This window comes from Mchenga conophoros, linkage group LG4 (assembly GCF_057382185.1).
Source record: "Mchenga conophoros isolate Kocher_MC1m ecotype Shallow Benthic linkage group LG4, M_conophoros_male_GT1.1, whole genome shotgun sequence".
In the NCBI taxonomy this organism is placed as follows: Eukaryota; Metazoa; Chordata; class Actinopteri; order Cichliformes; family Cichlidae; genus Mchenga; species Mchenga conophoros.
Window position 1 is genome coordinate 9,198,487 of NC_140529.1, and position 23,462 is coordinate 9,221,948.

Consider the following 23,462-nt stretch of genomic DNA (forward strand, 5'->3'; position numbering starts at 1 on the left):
AATATGCATGATTTTCATTCCTGACACTTATCTGCACATTAGAATAAAAATAAATACAGAGCGTGAAGAATGAATAGCCACACAGATTGTCAGTTGACCTGATATTGGCTGCTTCTGTGCTTGCCCCAAATATCTATTTTATGTTCTGTAGAAGACAAATGTCCTGTACATGACATTTTATGCAACTTTAACTTCCCAAATCTATCCCAGCTGACGTTGTTCACTCTGGACTGGCTTCCAGTCTGCTGCAGGAAAGTTTTGTTGTTTTATTTATTTATTTGTTTAAGATTCAATTAATCTGTGCATTATTCTTCATAACCAAGCAAAATAAAAAATTACTAACTAAAAGAAATAATGGTATGGAGCACAAAGTATAGCATTTGAATCAAGAATATAGTGATGCAGAAGTAGAGTAAGATACAGAAAAAATATATAGAAAAAGCACACTGAAACTGTACTTCAATAAAGTACTTTTTGGAAAAGTTACTACCACTAGTCCTATCCATGTTCTCATTCAACTGCATTGGGTAGTGGGGGTGGCAATGTCACTGTGGACAAGGTCTGGGTGCTGTCCAGTAAAGGAAATTTTCACTGGTAGAGAACATGGTGGGGAATGTGACTGTATCTAACTGAAGATGGTGAAGCAGCAACCCTGAGGTGATGAAGGCAGACCCATCATTTGAAGTAGTGGTCACACATTCTGTAGCCCTCCACTGCAACCCTAAGGAGATCCTGAGACAGCTGGAAGGAGCTAAGCAGGATGGCCGGAGGACCATAAGAGGGTCGCAGAATACTCACAGCAGGATGTAATCTTAGACCTAAATCGGTCACTGGTGACCTGGTAGATGTGAAGAGGTTAAGCAAGCTGTACAATTAACGGCACCGCACAACACACTAAAATAAATAAATAGATATATAAAAAAAGTCCAAATTTGACACAAAAACAATCACATTTGATGAACATACAAAACAAAGGAAGAACAACCCAAAGAGCCATTTCAACAGTTATGTCTTAGTTTTTGCACATTGATACATGAATGTTTTAAATAAAAGGCGATTACTGGCACAGCACTTTGTCTGTTATGACTGGCTTTGAAGAATTACGAGCTTTTTTCGTGATGGCTTGCAGCACAATGCTTCCTTCAGAATGCCATGAAAAGAATAAAGATTATGCTCTCCTCCTCTGCATTTATCACGCTTTGTAAAGAGTGATAAATGCAAAGATATGAATTACTCCAACCATATCTCAAATTCATTTCTGGTCTAGAGTGATCAGTATGTATGAGCAAGGTATGTAAGTATACTGTTTCATATCCACCTCCCACAGAGGTCTCACTTTGTAAAATGTCATAGCTTGTGGTCAGTTTTTCAGCTGCCTCAGCCAGCAAATCTCACTATCAATGACAAAGGTCTGACAAAGGTCTCTCCTGGAAATTTAAAACAACAAAGAATAGAATATCTGTAAAATTGTTGTGGTTAATTTGTACTGGATCAAATTTGGTTTGATCCAGTGGGACTATTTATTTGGAAAGGTTTGAAAGAATTAGATGCTGGTTGAGAGATGAAACACTAGTATAAAATTAATTGTAACGGCATTAATGAAAGAGAGAAAATTGTGTTTTCAGATTAATGATGAGGCAGAACCATAAAGCGCTTTGAGGGCTCAGATATAGAAAAGCGCTGTATAAGAACCAGTCCATTTACCATTTACCATATTATTGTTGATATGTGGAACTATCTAAATCCTCTGTCCAAAAGGTATCATTCAAAGAAATCATAGGACGTATCCAGAGGTTTGTACCTTGAAGTCAAATAATTATCACTTGTTAGTATTTTTGAAGACAACACCTGGAGGGACAGAAACATTTTATTTTACGGTACATCTATTTCATAAGTTTAGTTTTACAAATTAAGATTGAAAACATGAATAGGTAACCCCAAAACCATTCCCTTCTTCTGAATACTCAAATTTATTTTTATAGTTTCAGTAACTATATAAAATTGAGAAAACAAAATAAAAATATTAAATAGATTAAATCACAAAGCAACTATGGGTGCCTTTCAAAAAAAAAAAAAAACTTTTTTTCCTGTGCCACGCGTGGACTCTGTGTAATATAATCGATTTTACTGAATACAGTCGAAACTAGGTGCTAATTGATAAAAATGGCAAACGTGGCAGTTTAACTAATGTAAAACATTTTAACATCCTAAAATATGCTCCACTTATTGACTGAGTACAAAACACAACGGGCTACAAGTGAGTGGTAACAAGAGGTATTAGTAAGGATACTTCAGTGTTCCCAAACTACTGCGTGGACGAGCGCGCATTCTCGCTATTAGGGATTGCGCGCTCGAGCCAGTTCGGCTCTGGAGCGTTCTTCCCCATTTCTTCGTCCCCCGTTGCACTCTGGGAAAGCTCGTGTATTTATCGCTTAGAAAAGATGGCAGGCGTGCAGCCGCCACCCCTCCGGAGTCTGGATGATTTCCTCCTGTGTTCGACCCGGTTCGCCACGCCAGATGTGCGTAACTTGGACCGCTGGAATAACCGCATCATTAACAACCTGCTTTACTACCAGAGCAATTATTTCCTGTGCGTGCTTGGCTTCCTGCTCATAGTGGGGTAGGTTTCGTTGTTCTGACGTGGTCAGCACCCCCCTCTCACACTGACCATTCTCTCTCTCATTCTAGTAAGCAGCAAAGTTTATGAATTTGCAGGGTTGTGCTGAACTCCTTTTAGTGACTTGCATTTCAGCAACAGCCAAAACGAACAGGCTCCATGACCATGACATCGTCTCTTGGCCATACAGTTTCACACACGAGAGCGAGACACAGATTTGGAGTAATGAACATCTTAGTCAGATCTGCTAACCTCCATTTCTCGTGGGAATGGAAGAAGGCAGCTGATCTCAACGATCTGTTACGTTAAAGGAAATGCCACACAGTCCGAGGACTAACATATTTCCTTCCAGTTCTATCCTTAAACCCAAAATTTGAGGTTGTGCACCAAGAGTGTGTGTTGTTTTGTTTGTTTTGTTTGTTTTTATAGAGTAGCAAATTGGGAACAAACAAGTTTTAGAGACCGGACAGTGAGCTCATAGGAAGGATGAAAAGCGTATTAGAAATAAACATCAAACCAAACAACCTCCACATTGGTTCAAGTTTAATTACTTTAATTGTGGACAGACCTCCTGCCTCCATAAACGTGCACTAGGAGAATCTTCTGGACCACACTGAACCAAAAGATTCAAATGCAAGTTGTAACTTTAAGGAGTGGAGCAGATGACTTGGAGGCATATCATCCAGTTTCAATTTGACTAATCAAGATCATCTTCTTATGTGACAAGTACATAAGGTGATGAAAGAAGTTTGTAGTAGTTTCTCTTCTGGCACAATATGGCTTGCTGGTATGCACCACAATTTAGATTATTTACACTGAATGTAAGAAAAGCACTGTTTGTGTTTTTGTTTTTTTTTCCTCAAGAAACTCAAATTACTTTCTTTAGGACATTGAATGCACACACTGTTCATCTGCTGTAGACAGTTTTTCAGACCCACGTTTTTGTTGAACTTTGAATTTAGTTTCCAACAGGACTGCTAACATATTCAATGAATTCATGTAGAGTTACTTTATATAGTACACTTAGTAATATCCAAAGTCTGTATATGACAATAACATAGAGAGTGAATCAGGACAACGTTCATTACAGTTAGTCCAAATAACAAAGGCAGACGACAGATCAGGGGTCTGTACCAGAAAGCAGGATCACTGACCAGTTTCTTGGTCTGAGTGAACGGGGTTTAAGCAGCTGATTTCTCAGTGACTGGCAGAACCAACAGAGAATCTCTCAGTAATACTTGTTTTTTCCTTATTAAGCATTAAGCTCCTAGGACCTGGCGTCCACATATGTGGACATCACATTTTGGGTTGTCTGGACCAAAATACTAAATTTTGCTCTACAAGGACCTGATATCCACTTACGAGGATATTATACTGCCACTGTTCTATCGAAATTTAAAACTAATTTCTTCATATGTGGATGTCATTTTTTTCAGAACCAAAAATCAGGTAAAAAAAAAAATCACGTAATTCTTTATTTTTACAGTCATCAGGTCCCAATCAGCCCAAATAGCAAAGAGAAATTGAAAATGCATGACATGAAAGAGTTCGGGTCTTTGGAGGTCAAGATGCTAGTCTCATTATGTATATCCATTACTTACAGTTATTCCTGTCTCCTCTCAGGTATTTCGAGCCCTTCCAGCTTTTCACTGGCATGACGGTGGTCACCTTGTTGTTCACTGGCTTTGTCTGGGCTGCAGAGAACCAAGCTCCTATTCGCCGTTTCCGTAGAAACCACCCAACAGTCTCTATGTTGGCCATTCTTGTGGCTAGCTACCTCTTCATATCAGTGCTGGGAGGAGTGGCCGTATTTCTGTTTGGGATAGCCTTCCCTATATTCAGTAAGACAGAAAAATACACACTAAATCGTATGCTGCAAATTTGACCAGATTATGAAAACAAAGTTTGGCTGTTTTGGGAACCTGTGAAGCAGGCATTCTTTTCACAAGTGCATGGGCTTGGTTTTGATAAATCAACATCTCTAAAGACTTTCCAAACCACTGCCATGTGATACATTGGTTTGCTTTATTAGCACTGGAGTCAACACTTGTGAGTTAGTCTGACCGATCAGTAAATTTGTCTTCATTGTTGTTTATCAAGTTGCTTTTTAAAAGACATTTCTGGAGTAGCCAGGCATTAAAGTCCTGATGCATGATGACCAGCTCTACCTACTGAGCCACAGCTAGGTGGTAGAGCAGATAGCATCATAGCCTGCATAACAGCCCCATCTTTACTTCTGTATATGGTGTTTGCCGATCAGTCTTGGTGTTGCAATGTAAAAAACGTTGATGTTTTGACTCTGTCTCTTGCTCATATTTAAATTGAGAGAAGTTATACATATACTGAGTTTTTGTACCTGTGCTTTGATACAAAATAGGATAAATGAGGAGTTGCAGGTGAGCATTCTGGATTAAAAAAAAAAGAGAGATGAGACATTAAAAGGACACGTTGTAAATTAATGGTTATTCATTATTGGGTTGTACAATTCTCTCATTGCATTAAAGGGAAATAGTATGACGTGTAAAGGCTTCTTGCAGATGACAGCCTCACGTTTCTGTTGGATTCTCCTGAACCACTTATTGCTTTGTCCTTGGGTTTTCATAGCAATTATAACTCAGGCCATAGGTTTGTTTGTTAGGAAGTTAGTTTAAGTTCTAAAATCAAACTTATGAAATTATGCTGTGGGTAGAGCCATCATATTTTTGGGTTGTCGCTCTAGAAAAAGACTTAAAATTCTAGCCAGAACCACAAAGTTATCAACTTTTTTTGCACAAATTTGCAAAAAAGCAGCTTGTTTGGGGAAAACACAGATAAGGTTCAAACATAAATCGAAGCATGAAAAATTATAAATATTATTATAAAATAAAGGCCTTTATTATTAGGTAATGTGTTACAGATAAGAAAATAGCTGCCTGGTCATCCAAAGATAACATGATTGTTTTTTGGTGTCAATATGGACAGCTGCTGAATTTGAGCAGAAGCTAGAAGGAGGAAAGCAAATAGTTTGCAGAACTTGTTGAGGACTTATTGTGTGTCTGAATGCAGTGTGTGTGGGTCTTATTCAAACAAGAAGCAGAAAAGTTCTGTTGGACAGAAAGTCTTGTCTCTCTTCTTTCCAGTGGTTCTCATCCATGCATCAGTGAGGCTCCGTAGTCTGAAGAACAAGCTGGAAAACAAACTCGAAAGCATTGGTTTGAAGAGGACTCCAATGGGAATTCTTTTAGAGGCCTTGGGACAGGAGCAGGAGGCAGGATCCTAAACAGAATGAAGAAGATGATGGTGGACAATTGGGGGGAGAGATGAAGGTGAAGATGTAGGTGGGCGATAGCAGGGAGAGAAAACAGAGCATCACAACATTACCATAGCGAGAGAGGGGGAGTCAGCCAAAAAATGTCAAGTTGTGATTTGGTTTGTTAACTGATCAAAATCAGAAGTAACAGCATGACTGACAGGTGACAGTCTCAGAAGTCAACAGATATGAAGTCATTTCTGGTCTGTCTTTGCACTTTAAGCACATTGTTTTGCAAAGTCTGTCAATTCACTACATGTGAAGTGATGTAACCATGTATTTAGCTTTCTGTGGATGATATTTCCATAGAGCTTGATAAACTCTAAATATTTCTGGAAATTACTTAAAAAGAAAAACACATACACTCTCAAAGTGGCTTATTTATATCCGTCCAGTGTGTAATATCTAGAAAATTTATTTTTACATCAAAATATGTATTTTGAAAAGAAAAAAAAGAAAGAAACAAAACCATGATTTGTGGGTTTTATTCTGTTGTGAGATCTGATGCCACAATTTAATTTTGTCCTCTGCACTCTTCAAATCAACCGTCTGAACCAGAACAAAAACTGTGCTGCATCCTGTCTCACACTGAATACCAAGTAATCCTTTTTATTTCCATATCCTAAAGTATGACAAAGCTTATTCCTAAAAGCTGTCATATGAGATTATTAGCAGAATTCATGTTAAACCAGCCCAGCCTGTTTACTTTGAATAATGAATCTAACCGCCCAAGTATCAATCCAACCATGTTTTCCTCATACAATTACAAATCAATTGTATAATGTTAACTTCAAAAATGTCTTCAAATATATTTTTCCCTGATTTTTAGTACTCTACTGTTTTCAGTTATTTCTTTTCCCCGTTGACATAATAGTATTATTAGTACTAAAAACTAAAACATCTAGGTTGCACAGGCAAAAACCTCAACTTAAGGCTTCGCAGTGGAACTTGTGTATTCAATCAGCGACTTTAGAGTGGCTACTTCCATATTTTATGTCAATTCTTTGGTAGAGCTGAAGTGTAACGTCCAAATAAATCTGACTGTCCTGCCAATACGGGACATTAGAAGTCAAAATTACAAACTATCTATCAATCCATTTGTAACAAGGCAATAAATGTAGTGTAACCTATAAACATTATAGCATTTAAGCTAATATGGTTTTGTGGAAGCAGCAACAGAAATTGACTTTATAAGATGGATATTTTGTATTAATACAACAAGCAGAGCCAAAATCTTGAAACACCCTTGGTATTGTAGTAACCCAACCTGTATTAACCAAATTTTTTATAAGTCAGTTTCCTGTTTTTGGTGCTAAAAATGGGGTTGTGCTACAAGAAAATCTTGGTGTGATATGAAGAATGAGGTCAGGATAAATCTGATTGATTGTAGAAATCTTTGAGGACCAATAAGTGCAGAATAGGTGTATGAAAGAAACAAATTAATATTTAAAAATAATTATTATATCTATTTTCTCAAGAAGAATAAGCTTTACTCACATAGCTCCCCATTACATTCCACATCTTCTTATCACTGGGATTGCCCAGTCTCTCAGTGCTGACAGCTGATTAAACCATTTCAGGAGGAGATCAGTAAAGTAAAATTTTCTTAGAATTTCTTAATAAAGTTTTGTTACCATAAATAAAATGCATTGCCTGCTTTAAGAGCATTTGTGGTAACAGTACACTTTTCTCCTAGCCACACTGATGTGTCTCAGCACAGACTGTCTGAAAATCTTCTTCACTATTTTTCTGGACTGTAGAGAAAATGTTGATAGACTTTAGTGATCTCGCTTGTGACTGAATATATTATTTTAATCCTATTTGTGACTTTTCTTCTGTTCATTTCAATGCAAGTTTGCAAATAATGCTTCAAAAAGGTTCCTCCAGTACTGTTCTCTTTAAACCAGTCATTATGAAGTAAACAATATAAGATTTTGTTTATGTGTGCACTTTTTAATGTTTAAAGAACTTGTTACCCTGTTGTATATGTGCCATTACAGATTTGAAAATCTCTGTTAGTACAGGTAAACACAGCAATCGTGATTCTTATAGATCCTGAACAAGTCATGCTTCTGCTAATCTTTTTTTTAACCATCAGCCAAACCTCTTAATGGTTGGTCTGACCCTGCTTCACAACATAACTTTGGACACTTAAATCCGAGCTGCAAGAATGTAAATTGAAAGAAGTTTGTTGAATGACGATAAAAATGTAACAAATCCTGAAGTGTTGCCTTCAAATCAGCTTAATGTTTGAATTGTGTTTCTTGAACAATGTCCTGGAATGTTTATAGCATTTTTTTATAAATAAAAAAGAATGTCAAACTGCAGTTTGTGCTGATTTTCTAGTAAGCAATGCCAAAAATGGAATAAATTCAACTAAATTAATGTGCAAAAAAACATGATATAGAGATTTTCAAAGAACCTTTGGTTTGTCAGAATGATGTACCAAGTAAATATCTTACAGTAAAAGTATGACAGCGAACGCCAGACAGAGGTCACAGTCAACTAGTTGGCAGGTTAGAATACAGAAGAAATTATATCAATCTATCTTACTTCACCAAATGTTATAAAAAGAGGCAGATTTTAACCTAGGTCTGTCCTTACATTGTATCTGTGGCTTTAATGTGCTCGGCTGTGGTTATAGAGCTGACATGACACCCAGGGAAATCGCTGTAGCAGTTGTGTGTTTTTGGCCTGTGAGCAGCATCTGAAGGTAGGGAGCATCTACTATGAGGCACTTTGACATTGTATAGGTCAGGGGAAACTCCTTGTTTGCTGCAAGATGATGGAAAACAATGTGATTCACCTTAGAACAGACAGAGATTTATGATCTATATATTTTCTTACTTATGTAATTCTTATTTCTTTGTGCATTTCTGGTGACCCTTCTCGAGAGAGTGAGCACAACCTGAATGCTCAGTTTCAGGTCTGTTTCTTTGCGCTTGTTAACTTTACAGTGTTAATTCTAGACAAACACAGTGGAAATTTTTCGGTGTTAGGGATGTAGCCATATGATATGCTCTGCTGGTGATATTCAAAATATCATATTTAGAAATATGTTAGTAAAATTACTTATTAGTCCCTGTATTCTTATTTTGATTGCTGGGAGAAAGACACAAATCACGAGACCAGCAGCCTGTTCTTATATTTCACATTCACTAATAAATTATAGTAAACTGTTTGCGACAGACCGAAGTAACACGTCTTCAAAATCTGCCGTCAGCTTTGCGTGAACGGAGAGGAAACTTCACGGCCTGTATTATTGTTGTCGCAGGCATTACTTGGTGAGCAATATTTTGTTTATTTCTTTTAAAAGAAGTCCCCAGCTTAAGTAGGGAAATGCTAACACACACGCCAGTGGGGGTTTTTTTTCCTAGGGAGGGCTTATTACACGTCACCACGAGGGTGCTACTTTAAAAAGGTCCCACCCTCCAGGGCAGTTCTAGTGAACTGAAACATAAGCTGCGGTAGTGTAGGAGAGATCAACAAACACCCTGAGCACACACTAAACCTGACTGGTAAGACAGCATCTTTTATGCCCACACTTATTATCGATATATTAATTACTTTGATGTGCTTTTGTATATTATTTTGTGTCTGTATACTTCTGTGTGAGGGTGTGTTTGGGAGTCGCCAGTGGAGTCACAGCAGTATCCCGGTAATGCTGTATAATGTACGCTACTAACGTGCTTACACTGTTAGGCTCTCGTTGTGTTATGCTTCTTTTTGTAGGGTACAAATAAAATGCATGTGTATGTATAAACGGCTTCTCCGCGATAACACAGTTATCAGGATGTTCTGGATGATCGGGGATAAAAACACTGTGCAACCTGCTGCTCAGGCTCTCCTACTAGATTCCCGTCATATTTATAACCAAGCCTAATTTCAAGAGGCAATGTTATATAATACATGTAAAATGCAATCGTATTTTACAAAGTAAGATTTAACATTTGACATATACAAGAGCCAGCCAGACCAGTAAAGACACACATTAATCCAGTAGCAGAGAAACATTTTTCTGAATTATGATTACTTGATACTTGGTAATAGCCTAATACGCTTTAATTGATTCTTATGGTTATGATCATAAGATGAGAAGACTGATCAGATAACAACAACATTCCTCAATTCTAGCTTTTCATTCTTTTTCCGCTAATTGCTTTTTACATTACACAGAATTGTTTGATAAACTGAGAAGGGGCTAAAATGTTATGATTTAATATTGTTTTACCTGTTCATTTAAAATCCACTCACTTGTGACCACAAATCAAAGTTAGCTACTGCTCTTCTGTGTGTAAGAGAGAGTACTGAATTCCTTTGCGTTCACACTTTTTTCACAGTTGTGGGCGCTAACAACTTTTCCGTAGGAAACCCTGAGTTTATTAATCATACTTCCCACAATGAGAAGTTTGCAGGGCTGTATTAGTTTGCCAGGTACCAAGTACAATGCCAGATGACTGTCTCAGTCAGGAGTTCTACACCACCTTCTCTAAACAGATCACCACAGAAGTAAAAGTAAACTCAATTCTTGGATGGAGTACATGGAGAGGGGTTTTCCAGGCAAACATTGGTAGTTACATCATGTGGCTGCAGTGAGTAACACAGGCGTTGTGTGCCAGGCAGGTGGTTACCAAAGACTTTCTAGAAGTAGGTCAAAGTTACTGAGAGCAGTGATACAGGCCAGCCCTGCCCTGTGCCTGCCTTATCTCCTCATACTAACTGTCAGAGCTCAACTGCTCTAAAGCAGGCTACACTGACAGTGGAAGATTAAATTTGATAGCTGGAGTTAATATCAACATCATAATGGTGGGGGGTGTAGTACTAGCATCAATTATAGGCTAATCGAAGGGTAATTCTAGTGGTTAGAGCGTAGCAGTAAGAAAGTTCTAACTTTGTTACAGCTGTTAAAATGAATCAGACTTTGTGAAGTTGTAAATGGGACAGAAACTGTCTGGGCATCACAGTTTTGCAGGGCTTTGCACTCAAATTACAACACATTTTCATATGGAAGGGACTAAAATATATTTAATATATTTATTTGCAATGATTAAATAAGAAACAACATCTAAAATTTGCCAGATTGCCTTTTTCGGATTAGGCCCTGATCAATGGAGAATTGGTGTATTTTCCTATCTTCTTTACTTTCCCATTGAGCCACGATATAGAATAGAACCTAAAAGAGCTTCTTTTTGCTTCTTGCAGGAGAACCACGCAAAAGAAGAGACACCACAGCGGTGGTGACCAACATCAAGCTTTATAGTCTGCTTTTCTAAAACTACTGTCATCTGCCAAAACAATGCTGCACCTCAAGAAATACTTTACAGAAGGCCTTATCCAGATGGCCATCCTGCTGAGTCTCTGTGGCGTGAGGGTGGACGTGGAACTGGAGCCCTACCTGCCTTCCTCTTTGCATGACATGATCCTGGGTCCAACCTCAGCCCTCACCCAAACACAGTTCCACAACCTCCACAATCATCTGGAGGAAGGCTTGCACCCCAAAAATGTAGAACTAGATGGGTTCTCCACAGCACAAAGGCTGCTGGGCTGGGTGCGCTCTTTGGACAGACTACACGTAAAAAAAAGTTTTTCTTTTTAATCGTTATCTCTTTAGTCATCAATACTTTGCATTCCAATTATAAGTTCATGCAATTTTAAGGATTAAAGGAGCAGTTTAAAAGTATGCTTAGATATGATTATAGATAGAACTGTCATGTGAGTTTGTTCAGTAACAAGTTACAGCGGGCAGCAGATTTCGCTGACTTAGCACAAAAACCTGAAACATTTACCTCTTAAAATCCACCAGGTCACCACAGGAGTAGGCTTAAGTGTATTTTTACCCACACGTTAAACAAACATAGTTTCAGAAACTACAAGATCAGATCAAATCAGAGTGTTTTACACATATCTGATCTTCTATTGTAAGATTTCTGTTTGGGCATGCTATATAAAGAATTCTACATAAAGTAGTAGCGGTGCACCTAACTCTAATCCTATACAGCTTATTGTAGGACAGCAAAATGAATGCTTTTGGTAAGACTCCTGTGATCTTGTGAGAAAAGTTCATATAATTGTGAACCTTTCTCCACAGGTTCCACATGCAGAACTAGAGACATGGCTGGTCCAGCGGGAGCCAGAACCCCTCCCCATAAGATCTCCAGACCAGGCATCCTTGCTGGAAAGAACTCCTGCTGAAATAGAGAGAGAGTTGACTGCTCTGCCTGCGGAGCCACAAGCTGAACTTGAGGATGAAGAGGAGAAAGAGGATACAGAGGTACAGCAGTTTTATATGGAGTGATTTGCAACATTCAAATATAGGTTTTTCTTCTGTTTATTTTCATCTTCATGTGCCATGCTCCTCTAAAACCATTTTGACTTATGTCTGAACTAGGTTAAGTGCAAGTGTGTGCAAAGGTTTATTACATGTTCTCTGATAAAATCATCAATAAACAGTCCCATAAGAGAACACACAGCCTTTATACAGGGATGTCTATGCTGTAATAGTTAACACTAGGCCAAAGAGAATTAAGTTACAAGGGTTGACCTTTATCCTTGAGATAACAATGTGTTATCTAGAGGATAAAATCCTGTTCACATGCAGCTTTTACAGCTGTTTGTGAAATTGTTTCTTGACAATTGGCTCTGTCTGTTTAAAGCCTTTTCTAATTGGTATATTGGCACTCATAGGGCTGGGAGTAGGGAGAAATAGATGTGAACTGAGTGGAGATGATGAGTCAATAATTTTTTCTTGTGAAGAAAGAGAGCAGACCAAGAGAACATCTGTGTATAACACCTGCCAAGCTGCTGTGTTAAACGGCCCTGAAAGTTCCATTTTTGGTTCATGAAAGTGAAAGGATACCATATGCCCGATAACCACTGTCTTACACCTCAATATGCACTGAGGCGGAGGAAGAACGGAGTGAGCGTGCTTATATGTCCAATCCATTCAATAGTTTGATTTAAAACCACAAATGTCAAACCACAGGGGACCACCAAATCATTAGGTTGCACTGAAAATAAAAATGCTGCTTCTTGTCAAATATCAACAGATTTTTACAAGTCTGTAGGTCCACCCATATTATCACTGAAGTATCAGTGTAGATATGTTGGAATGAATAGAAACCGCTGGCCATTATTTACATATATACTATATGAACGAGTGATGTCGACTAAAGAGCTGTTTTTGTTTGTTGACTGTCACCCAAACTGAGCTTGATGTCATGAGAGAGAATGAGTCAGAGATTGATGAGTCACTAGGAAACCTCACCTCACCGCACATGACCTCACTAGGAAGCTGAAGTAATAAAATCAGTACAGTTGCAACACATGAAAGAATAAAAGCAAGAGCCTGCTGTTAGCTGTAGCTTTTCTTCTTTTCTTGTAGTACACTGTTTGAGTCTTTGGGGTCAAGCACACTGCTCACTACTCTTTTAATGCACACCGACTGGTTCAACTAATGGTACTAGATACTGAATAACTGCAAGTTGTACAGTTTGAGTTTTATTTATATTTTAATCTTAATTTATTCCGATATTTTCCTAGTGAATTTCCCCCTTGAGAATTTGTTGAAGCTTGAAGTTAGGGCCTGGCCTCATTGACAGGTGTGTAGACCCAGGCAGCTGCTGATTGGACTTCTCCAGTGTCTCTGTTGTTTTGGTACCTTTTGCTAATGGCAAACAATATAACTTGTTGTGTGATATAGACTCAGTTACTGAGGACTAAATGGAGGGATCTGAGTCTGTGCTTTGCACCCCTACAATTTATGGATGAAGCTTGCTAACTAAGCTTACTAGCGTTAACGGATAATTTAGTAGTTCAAATATAGTCACATCTTAAAAAAGAAAAAACAAACAAGCGGCTCTATAGGTCTGTGTGGTGCTCCACAGTGTGACTTGTTGAATCCATGTTGATAGTTTACTTCCAGTTCATATCTACAAATCCACTGGGGAAACAAGGCAGGTGAACTAAGGATGAATATCCCACATTGAAACAGAGCCATAAATAATAGTAGTAGTGTCAAAATGTTAACTTTAATTTTAGGTAAGCGAATGTGCTGATGAACAGTTCACTCCATGTTACTGCTTGCTGCTAGTTCCATTTAATAATGGCAACAGCTCTCACATGCCTGGTCAAGCTTTGACCAGAATTAAACACTCACATAACCTGTCTTAGTATCTGAGTACTGTAACAGTAAAAGGGCAACCACATCTCTCTCAGCTTACAGTGTTAAGGGTTTCTTGAAAAATACATAGAAAGATCACCATGAGTGTATGATTAAATAATCATCACTATAGACGGGGTTACACACACTAAATTATGACTAAACAAAACACTGTGACCGATGCCAACAAACAGAATGTACAGTATAAAAATAACCCACATGCTGGCCAGCATGTCCAGTCAGGACAAACACACACACACACACACACACACACACACACACACACACACACACACACAGCTATCCCCTCGTCATCAAAATGAAAACAAATATAATGTCAGCTATCAGAATCAACTAGCCAGCGTACACACAAACACAGTCACACTCATACAGAATGAAAGCCTTATTAGTGTCCTTCAGCCTTGTGACTGTCTGGCTTGTTTTGAAACCTGATCACTAACTTATTGCTTACTGACACACATCGGCATTACTCCGTTTTGCAATCCCTCCTGTTTACAGCAGCAGTTCAGACATTCACAAGCAATGAGCCGTCATGCTTGTAAACAAACGCACATTATTGCATGAGGTTTTAACTTGCACTTGTGGTAGGAAGTAAATAGGAGTAGCGAGCAGTGATGAAACTGATCATATAACTAAGTAAATAAATCAGTTACATTGCTATAGTCACAACTAAAACAATTTAGCAGTTATGATGAATGGAATGATATGGGCGCAAAATGAGACACTAAGCTGAACTCCTGTCATGCAGCAGCAATCTAGCTTTGATTTATATTCTGTATGTTGAAAGCCACATATTTGTCTCAGCTGACCAGCTGCTGGGGGTCTTGTGTTTGTCTCGAAAGTCCCCAACCAGGTCAGGAAGGTCGAAGATATTTTGAGCCAGTCTGTCTGTTTGTTGCCTGGTAAAACAGAAAATGCATCTGACAGATTTCAGTATGGAAATTACCCAGTATAACTGGCACACGTGTGAAACCTTTGGTGAGCAGTAGTTGCTGGATTTGTAATTGTAATTAAATAATGTATCTTTTATTAAATGTTACTGTTTGACTTTTGTGGTAAATTCTTACAAAATGTTTACCATCTTTGGAAATGAATTTAAGTGGGCAACCAGGGAGATAAATATTCGTTTAATGCAGGGATGCGGAACTTCAGGCTTCAAGGGCCGATGTCCTGCAAGTTTGAGATGTGTCCTTGATCCAGCACTGCGGATTTAAATGGCTAAATTACCTCCTCAACATGTCTTGAAGTTCTCCAGAGGACTGGTGATGAACTAATCATTTGATTCAGGTGTGTTGACCCCGGGTGACATCTAAAACCTGCAAGACTTCTGGCCCTTGAGGCCTGGAGTTCCCCACCCCTGGTTTAATGTACATTGTTTGCTAAACTGCTGGTTTGACTGTGAAAATAAATCTTGTTTTATATATATATCCCCTCAGCCTTTCCTCTCCTCGTTACCATCTGAACGATATTCCAATGTCACGGCTGTATGTCAGTGAATCAATGTCTTGTTTGATCTTGGCATACAGATTGATGTCATCCATGTAGAGGAGGCTGCTGACAATTTCTCCATTCTGCAGTCATTATCCATAGCCAGTCTTTATCTCACTGAGGGGGTTGAGGCCTATGCAGAGCATCTCCTTGGTAGATCTCACATGATAGTGACTTGAAGTTGGTTCGCCACATGAGTTCCTGATGAAACAACTGAAGGTCCTGATGTACAGTTCTAGGCTTTCCTGGATCCAGGTGTGGGGCATCTTGTAACCAATCCAGAAAGTGCACAATCTCTTGCTAACCATGATTAATAAACTACAGACACCACTATCCAGACCACCCCTGAAGGTCAGCTAAAATAAGCACCCATGTGGTTATTTTTTATTAGTCCTTTATTTATCCAGGTAAAATCTCATTGAGATTAAAAATCTCATTTCCAAGAGAGACCTGGCATCATGGTAACAAATGTCAAAATACATGTACTACATATGTATATAACATTAAAACAAATACAATATCCTGTACGAACATGTGAAAAATATACAATAACAGATCAAATTAAGAGCGATATTAAAAACAATCACATTGAGTAAAAGAGTTATTCTCTCGTTCTTCAAGATGGACTTAAACTCCCCCAAGGTAACCAGTTCTGATAATTTCAGTTCCTTCTGCAGATTATTCCAGGAAGCAGGGGCAGCATATTTAAAAGCCTTTTTCCCCAATTCTGCTCTGATTTTTGGGACAATCAATTGTATGATATTGTGAAAATGAAGGCTGTATTGGTTGTGGTTTTTACGCATATAAACACATAAATAAGCAGGAATCAGCCCAAGAAGAGATTTATAGATAAAGATGTATCTGATTTCTTAGTCATCCAGCAAAGATTAACGATAGGTTAAACTCACTTTTTTTTTTTTTTTTTTTTAGACTTCCCTCCAGGAGTGTTTCAGGTTATTGGAGGAGACCTTCCCCTCCACAGAGGAACAATGGGTAGGTTGCCACCATAGTCTGTTCTCTTCTCATTTGTTTTTAATCCTTTCCTTACGTTTAACAGTGCTCAGAATTTCTTTTGGTTGCTTTGACCTCAGCTAAATGATGTTGTTGGTGGAATGGGGGACCTGGAGAGGCAGCCCTCAGACAGAGACTCTCTACTGTTCCCCACTGATAATCCCTCCATGGATTCTGAGCTCCATTGGCAGGATTTGCTAAATATCATGGAACCTGAGGTGACTAGGAGAAAAAAAATGAAAATATATTTACTAAATAGAGTGAGATAAAATTATGGGATAAAATTAAAAAATTAAGATACAGTAAATTTAGATACAATTCTCATTTCTGCCCTCCAGAACACAGACATGGACATGGCATCATCAGACCACAATCTAAGTTCAGGACCATCTGGAACCTTTCGAGGAAATGTGTCTGGAACAATGTCTAACTGCTGTGACAATCCTGTTACAGAAGCTGATCAGGAGACTCATTTGCAACATGGTAATTAATTTCATAATAAACCATAGCTGTTTATGTTATGTCTATGTTTCCACAGCTTTTAAAAATATCTTGGGACCTTTTTCAGTAGATGCTTAGAAAAAATAATTAGGACACTGAGCCCAACTTAACAAAATTTTGTCTGGGTTTTTAAAAATAATACAAAACACTGATCACTTTCATAGTCAAGATTACAGATAGGAATTTGTAAGTTCTAATAACTTTGGAAAACCCTTAAGAAAACTCTAGAGAAACTATATAAGATCCGGACATTTTCTAAATATATGGCATAATTTGCTTTTCTTGTTTACAGACAATTCTGTGAATGTTTGTTCCAAACCCACAACCTGTTGTAAATAATATATGTATATTTTTGCCACCATGCCCACACCATCTTTCCAGGTTTATTAGAGCCTCAATCTGAGTCTGAGCCAGTCCTGCTTCCATTAACCCCTACTGCAGAATTGGATGACCACAACTCAGCATTAAACACACGGGACACTATGAATAACATTAATGGACATCCCTTGAATAGTCCTCCAGACCAAACAGATCTGCTTGCAGAAGAACCTATAGAAGACTTCAGCATGGAACTAATGGAAGAAGATAACATTATCAGTTTTTTATCACAAGTTGATGTGGGTAGGATGGAACCAGAACATCGTCCTGGCATTGATGTTAACTTTCAATCTTCCAATTCCACCCTACCTTTAGATGGAAATGTTATGACCCAAGACCTTGTGGGGTCTCCTTCCAGTCACCTACTGGGGTATGAAGACAATGAAGATGATCTTCCTGTTCCACTTAGTGATCTTTTAGAGGATGCTGCCATTTTGGATGAAATTAGATTGTTGGACCAGGCTCTGGAGGAAGGATTCAGTCCTGAGATGGCAGCCAGATTGGAAGATGAAAGCTGCTTCAACCATGAACTAGCAGAACAGGAAATTGGCAGTGATGATGACCACTTAGGCTCTAAGATTGCAGTCATAGAAAATCATGGTCGACCATCAACACATCATCATGGCAATTCCACAGGTAGGCAATACCATAACTATTTTATTTACAAAATCTGTAACACTTACAGTTCAGTACAGTTCTTTGAAGAGCATGATAAATAAAAAAAAGTGCAGATAATGAAACTGTGAAACTTACTTTGATCTTACTTTTATCTTAATCTTCCTAGATTGTGAGGGTGAGCTAGATTCAGACTCCGGTCTATCCTTGGACTTCAGCCACAGCCTTGCTTCTCCATGTACTTCTGAGGCCTCCTCTTGTTCCTCTTCGTCAACGTCCTCTTCATTTTATGTCTCAGCTACGGGAAGTTCCTTCTCCAAAGATGATGATGAAGATTCTGAGGAAGACTTAGCTGGTTCAGATGTGGAAGCAGTAATGATGATAAAGCAGGAAGAGCTTGAAGAGGAAGACATGGGGGCAGTAGGAGGAGAGAATCATGAAAATAAGCTTGTTCCTGTCGACTATTCTGATCATAGTCTGTTTCATGGGTTTTCCTGGCTGGAGCATATTGGCCATGATCACACGTATAACATGCCCTCGTCCTCCGCCTGTTCTATCCCCCTCGGCAAGATGCCTACCAAACACGCTAAATCGACTCGACAACACGATAGTGTCAAACCTTACCCACAGTCCTTTTCTAGATCCATCTCAGAGAACAAAATTTGGAGTCAGGATGAGTGCCGTGCACGAACCCTGAAGATCCCTTTCTCCAATGAGCTAATTGTTAATCTGCCAGTGGAGGAGTTTAATAGCCTACTGTCCAATTACCAGCTCAGTGAGGAGCAACTTACCCTTATCAAGGACATACGACGTCGTGGTAAGAACAAGATAGCTGCCCAGAACTGCAGGAAGAGGAAACAAGATGTGCTGTTGGGCCTGGAGGACGATGTGTCCTCTTTAAGGCGGCACCGTTCACGTCTACTAAGAGAAAAACGGGAAACCCTAAGGAATCTGCAGGAAATTAGACGCCATATGGAAAGGCTATACAAGGAAGTATTTTCCAGGTTGACAAGGGAGGAAGGGAGTCCCATGGATGCTACAGAGTACATGCTTCATTTTAAACCTAATGGAAGAAACAGTAAAAAACAGAGTCAAAGGGACAAGAAGAAGTGAAGAGATATCAAAAATGTAAAGAGGTTCTTTAAAAGGAAGTGTGACCACAAAAATGAAGGTGGTAGGTTGGTGAGGAAGGAACCCAGGGTCATTTTTAAACAAATAGTCCTGAGTGTCCAAAACCTCAAAGAACCAAGCATGTTTCCCTAAGGGTCCTTACTTGTTGGCATGATTGATGGATTGGGAAAATGGAAGTTGAGCAGTAAATGGAAAAAGACTTGATTCTGGCTTGTGTTAAGCTTCAGGGCAATTTGAGTTTTTATTTAAGTGGGTAGCGAACCCGGGACCAGCATTCTAGAATGCTAGTTTAATGCCTAAGAATTTCTTATGCTTAAAAATATTGTGTTCAACAACCAGTGTATAGAAAACGGATAGAAGGCCTGATCCTTGCTATCAGCTAATAGACCCCAAAAGTCGTTGACACTACACTGACTATGAGCCAGCGTACACGAGTTGTTTATAGTGATACAGGAAACCTGCACAGGGAAGACTTGGATTTGTGGGGCTCAAACCTGGGTATATTCAGTTCCTAGACTGCACTGTACCCACACAGTACCCTCAGGACAACATAGTTAATTTCCCAAAACTTGAAGACATAGGGTAGAATATTCAGATGTATATTTTCAGATCTAGGCACATTGGAAGCTTTGTGGTATTGCATATACCTTTTTTTTTTTGGCTAAATAAGCTATATCAGTAGGTTGTAGCATTTCATAGGACATATCCAACAAAAAAAAGATTAAATATTAGCAACATCATGTGTCATGATTTAGAATTATATGTGAGAACAAATTCTGGTAGCAGCACTGTATATTGTTGATGTTTCAGGACTGTTGGTTCAGAATGTGTGTCAATTCGGATGGACTGCTATGTAAACAACCAGGAAAATGAACAGAGATTTGCTCAGTTGTTAACGCAACCAGATGGACATGCTGGCTGATACTATTGTCTAAAACACTGGGAAATACAACTATCATGGCAGGCGTTCAGTGCTTCACACAATGTAAAGAATCATTGTCTGTGATCCCTGTAAGTCAAAGAAATGCAGTAAGACAACTACATAATCAGAATCCTGTTTTTGAAATTGATTTTAAAAAAAGGGTGAAATTTCCAACCTGCATACAAGCCTTGTTTGTATTCTATTAATTCCCAATGTGCTTGCTGGTATTCAAGGACATGGGAACTTAACTTTTTGTAATATAAAAAACATGAAAAAATAAAAATAAAAGTTTTACTTTGCGCCTAGCAGTGTTGTGTTTCTGGCCATTGATGCTGAAATATTGAATTTGGAATATATAACCTGTATACGTTTCATTCTGTATTTTTCCCCTGCTGTTACAGTTATATATGTCAGGCAACTATTAAGGAAAAAAAATTGCTGAGAGGATGCAATCTTGCATTACAGCTAGTGCGCCCCAAAATCAAACACTTAAAATGGAAGGATAATGCAATAATGGTGAGGATGGCTGACATTATGCTAGCAATATTAATAAACACCATTTCATTGAAAGCTCTTAGTGGAAACTATCTTTTAAATTCTGCAGAACAATGCAATGTCATGTTATCACTACTGAATTTTATCCAAGCAGACTAAAGAGTCCGTGCACTCTCAGAGGTGGCATCATCTGCTGTTATAACTTGTCCTTCTACATTTTTCTAGTTTTGAGTTTAAGGTTCTCTGAGTGAGAGACTATCTCTCCACTCCGTGCATATGGAATATGTAATAGAGTGGAGAGATAGTCTTGATATGATAGAGAAAATGCTCCACACAGAAAGGCTCCAGATCACCACACCGTTCAAACCAAAGTTTCTTGCTGATAAACAGTTGTTTATCAATTTATTTATGAGCACATTTGAACAACAACACAAGTTGACTAAAGTGCTGTACAAACTAAAAAAAACAAAAAAAAAACAAAACTATAAATGAATATAGAAAAATAGAAAACAAGACTCAAAAGCCAAACAGCTCAGTCACAATTAAAAGCTAGGGAGTAAACATGTTTTAAAAATGTTGAGTGTTAGAGCAGTCATAATTTGAAAAGGCAGACAGCTGGCTACTGCTAAATTTACACAAATTGCGCCAAATGAATATATAGGAAGTGGACTGATTTATTGGTTATGCTGAAAATATAGCCTTTGCCAGATGTATCCTTTTTGGTTCTAGTACCGGTATATTAATAGTATATTCACAATGATATGTAACAATAAGGATAGAGTTTGTAAGAAATGTGTATTGACCCTAAACAATTAGTAGCACAAAGGTATAGAACAGGTTTTATTCCAAATTCAAACTTAGAAACACAGTGTAAAATCTAAATACTACATGATATCCTGATGTTTTCCATCAGTAAGCAGTGGCAATCCTTAGTGAAACTTGTGGATCTAACATTGCTGGACTCAGACACTGTGAATGGGCGAATGTAAACTGTTTATCAGAGAAACAGTGTGACTTTTAGAACACTTGAACTTCAAGCTAATCGGTGTACATGTACTGTTACTGTTTTCTGATTTAAATAAAAAAAAGTATCTTTAAGCATAGTGGAATTAATGGTGACGAAGGGCTTTCAATTTCACTTTGGTGGCCTCAGAATCTCATCTCTGCTTTTCGCAGATGATGTGGTTCTGCTGGCTTCATCGGGTGATGGCCTCCAGCTCTCACTGGAACGGTTCGCAGCGGGAATGAGGATCAGCACCTCCAAATCTGAGGCCATGGTTCTCAGCCGGAAAAGGGTGGAGTGCCCACTCCGGGTCGGGGATGAGTTCCTGCCCCAAGTGGGGAGTATCTCGGGGTCTTGTTTGCAAGTGATGGGAGAAGGGAGCTGGAGAGCGACAGACGGATTGGTGCTGGAGTTGCAGTGATGCCGACGCTGCACGGGTCCGTTGTGGTGAAGAGAGAGCTGAGTGTAAAAGCGAAGCTCTCAATTTACTGGTCGAGCTACGTCCCTACCCTTACCTATGGCCAAGAGCTGTGGGTAGTGACCGAAAGAACGAGATCGCGGATACAAGCAGCGGAAATGAGCTTCCTCCGAAGGGTGACTGGCCTCTCCCTTAGAGATAGGGTGAGAAGTTCAGCCATCCGGGAGGGGCTCAGAGTAGAGTCGCTGCTCCTCCACATCGAAAGGAGCCAGCTGAGGTGGTTCAGGCATTTCACAAGGATGCCTCCTGGGTGAGGTGTTCCGGGCACGTCCCACCGGGAGGAGGCCCTGGGGCAGACCCAGGACACGCTGGAGAGATTATATCTCTCGACTGGCCTGGGAACGCCTGGATAAGCTAGAGGAGGTAGCTGGGGAGGATGTGGTCTGGGCTTCTCTGCTTAGGCTGCTGCCCCCACGACCGGCCCCGGATGAAGCGGAAGAAGATGGATGGATGGAATTAATTTTTAAAGAATCTTTTTTCCCAAAAGTGAAATATTGTTCCTTTCGTCACAATGCATTAAGTACATGTCTGGAATAATTTTAATCTGTCTGCTCTTTGTTCCATGCATGTGACCTCTAAGACATTATAAACAGATGATAAAATTCTGATGATCTAATGTCATTCATCTCAATTATTTCAACAACAAGCGTGAAAAAGAAGCTTTACAAGACAGTTGTGAAACTTGCTATAAGGTATCGTTTGGTGCCGGTCAAAATAAAAAGACAGGAAGCAGAGCTGGAGAGTGGATGCTAGGGTTTTCATTGTTAGATACCCGGATGGACAGGATTAGAATTGAGTATGTCAGAGGGTTGAGTGGCTTGGACACATGTAGAAAAGGAATAGTGAATATATTCAACAAATTATGTTGAATATGAAGCTGCCAGACAGAGGAAAACCACACAGAAGATTTAATATGTGTTGAAGGACATGCAGATGCTACATCGACATAGGATGCTACGGCTAGGGTGAGATGGAGGTAGAAGATCTATTGTGGCAACCCCTGAGTATTCGGCCATTAGAAGTAGTTCAACAAATGTGGTTGGTTAAACTCTGTATTTAGGCGTTGAAGGCTAGGTGCAGATAAGCTGTTGCTTTGGCCTACACCCTGCCTGAAAGGCTTTTTTTTTTTTTTTAAACCTTTTTGTTTTGTTATGGCAGACAGACACATCCCTATCTTAGATTATACAGAATCTAGAATCTTAATCTGCACTTAACAACTCAGGATATTTATTTCAGCATCTCCACTACTTTTCTTATTCTGCATCTGCTAATACTGAGAAAAGTGGCTACTAGAAAAGAACACATTTTAAGTGTCTTGGTTGGTAACTGTATGGAGATTCTGCTTTTGCAGTTTT

General features: G+C 39.0%; 2 protein-coding genes across 2 annotated transcripts; both read left to right on the top strand.

The window, feature by feature from the left end:
• The first annotated feature begins 2,400 nt into the window (after window positions 1–2,400).
• Window positions 2,401–8,233, top strand: praf2 (PRA1 domain family, member 2). Its single transcript, XM_085270248.1, has 3 exons — window positions 2,401–2,620; window positions 4,241–4,458; window positions 5,737–8,233. Exons 1-3 carry the CDS (start codon window positions 2,442–2,444, stop codon window positions 5,874–5,876), a joined length of 537 nt encoding a protein of 178 aa, XP_085126374.1. The 5' UTR covers window positions 2,401–2,441; the 3' UTR covers window positions 5,877–8,233.
• A 1,123-nt stretch (window positions 8,234–9,356) lies between these two features.
• Window positions 9,357–23,458, top strand: nfe2l1a (nfe2 like bZIP transcription factor 1a). Its single transcript, XM_085270249.1, has 8 exons — window positions 9,357–9,424; window positions 11,109–11,478; window positions 11,995–12,177; window positions 16,504–16,566; window positions 16,665–16,802; window positions 16,923–17,067; window positions 17,467–18,099; window positions 18,248–23,458. Exons 2-8 carry the CDS (start codon window positions 11,203–11,205, stop codon window positions 19,189–19,191), a joined length of 2,382 nt encoding a protein of 793 aa, XP_085126375.1. The 5' UTR covers window positions 9,357–9,424; window positions 11,109–11,202; the 3' UTR covers window positions 19,192–23,458.
• The last annotated feature ends 4 nt before the right edge of the window (window positions 23,459–23,462 follow it).

Excerpts from the sequence above, each read along its gene's own strand:
- praf2 (XM_085270248.1), top strand. The coding sequence starts at position 2,442 with ATGGCAGGCGTGCAGCCGCCACCCCTCCGGAGTCTGGATGATTTCCTC. Across the intron at positions 2,621-4,240 it reads GGCTTCCTGCTCATAGTGGG|GTATTTCGAGCCCTTCCAGC; the intron begins GTAGGTTTCGTT and ends GTCTCCTCTCAG. Across the intron at positions 4,459-5,736 it reads GATAGCCTTCCCTATATTCA|TGGTTCTCATCCATGCATCA; the intron begins GTAAGACAGAAA and ends TCTTCTTTCCAG.
- nfe2l1a (XM_085270249.1), top strand. The coding sequence starts at position 11,203 with ATGCTGCACCTCAAGAAATACTTTACAGAAGGCCTTATCCAGATGGCC. Across the intron at positions 16,567-16,664 it reads CCTCCACAGAGGAACAATGG|CTAAATGATGTTGTTGGTGG; the intron begins GTAGGTTGCCAC and ends CTTTGACCTCAG. Across the intron at positions 17,068-17,466 it reads GGAGACTCATTTGCAACATG|GTTTATTAGAGCCTCAATCT; the intron begins GTAATTAATTTC and ends CCATCTTTCCAG.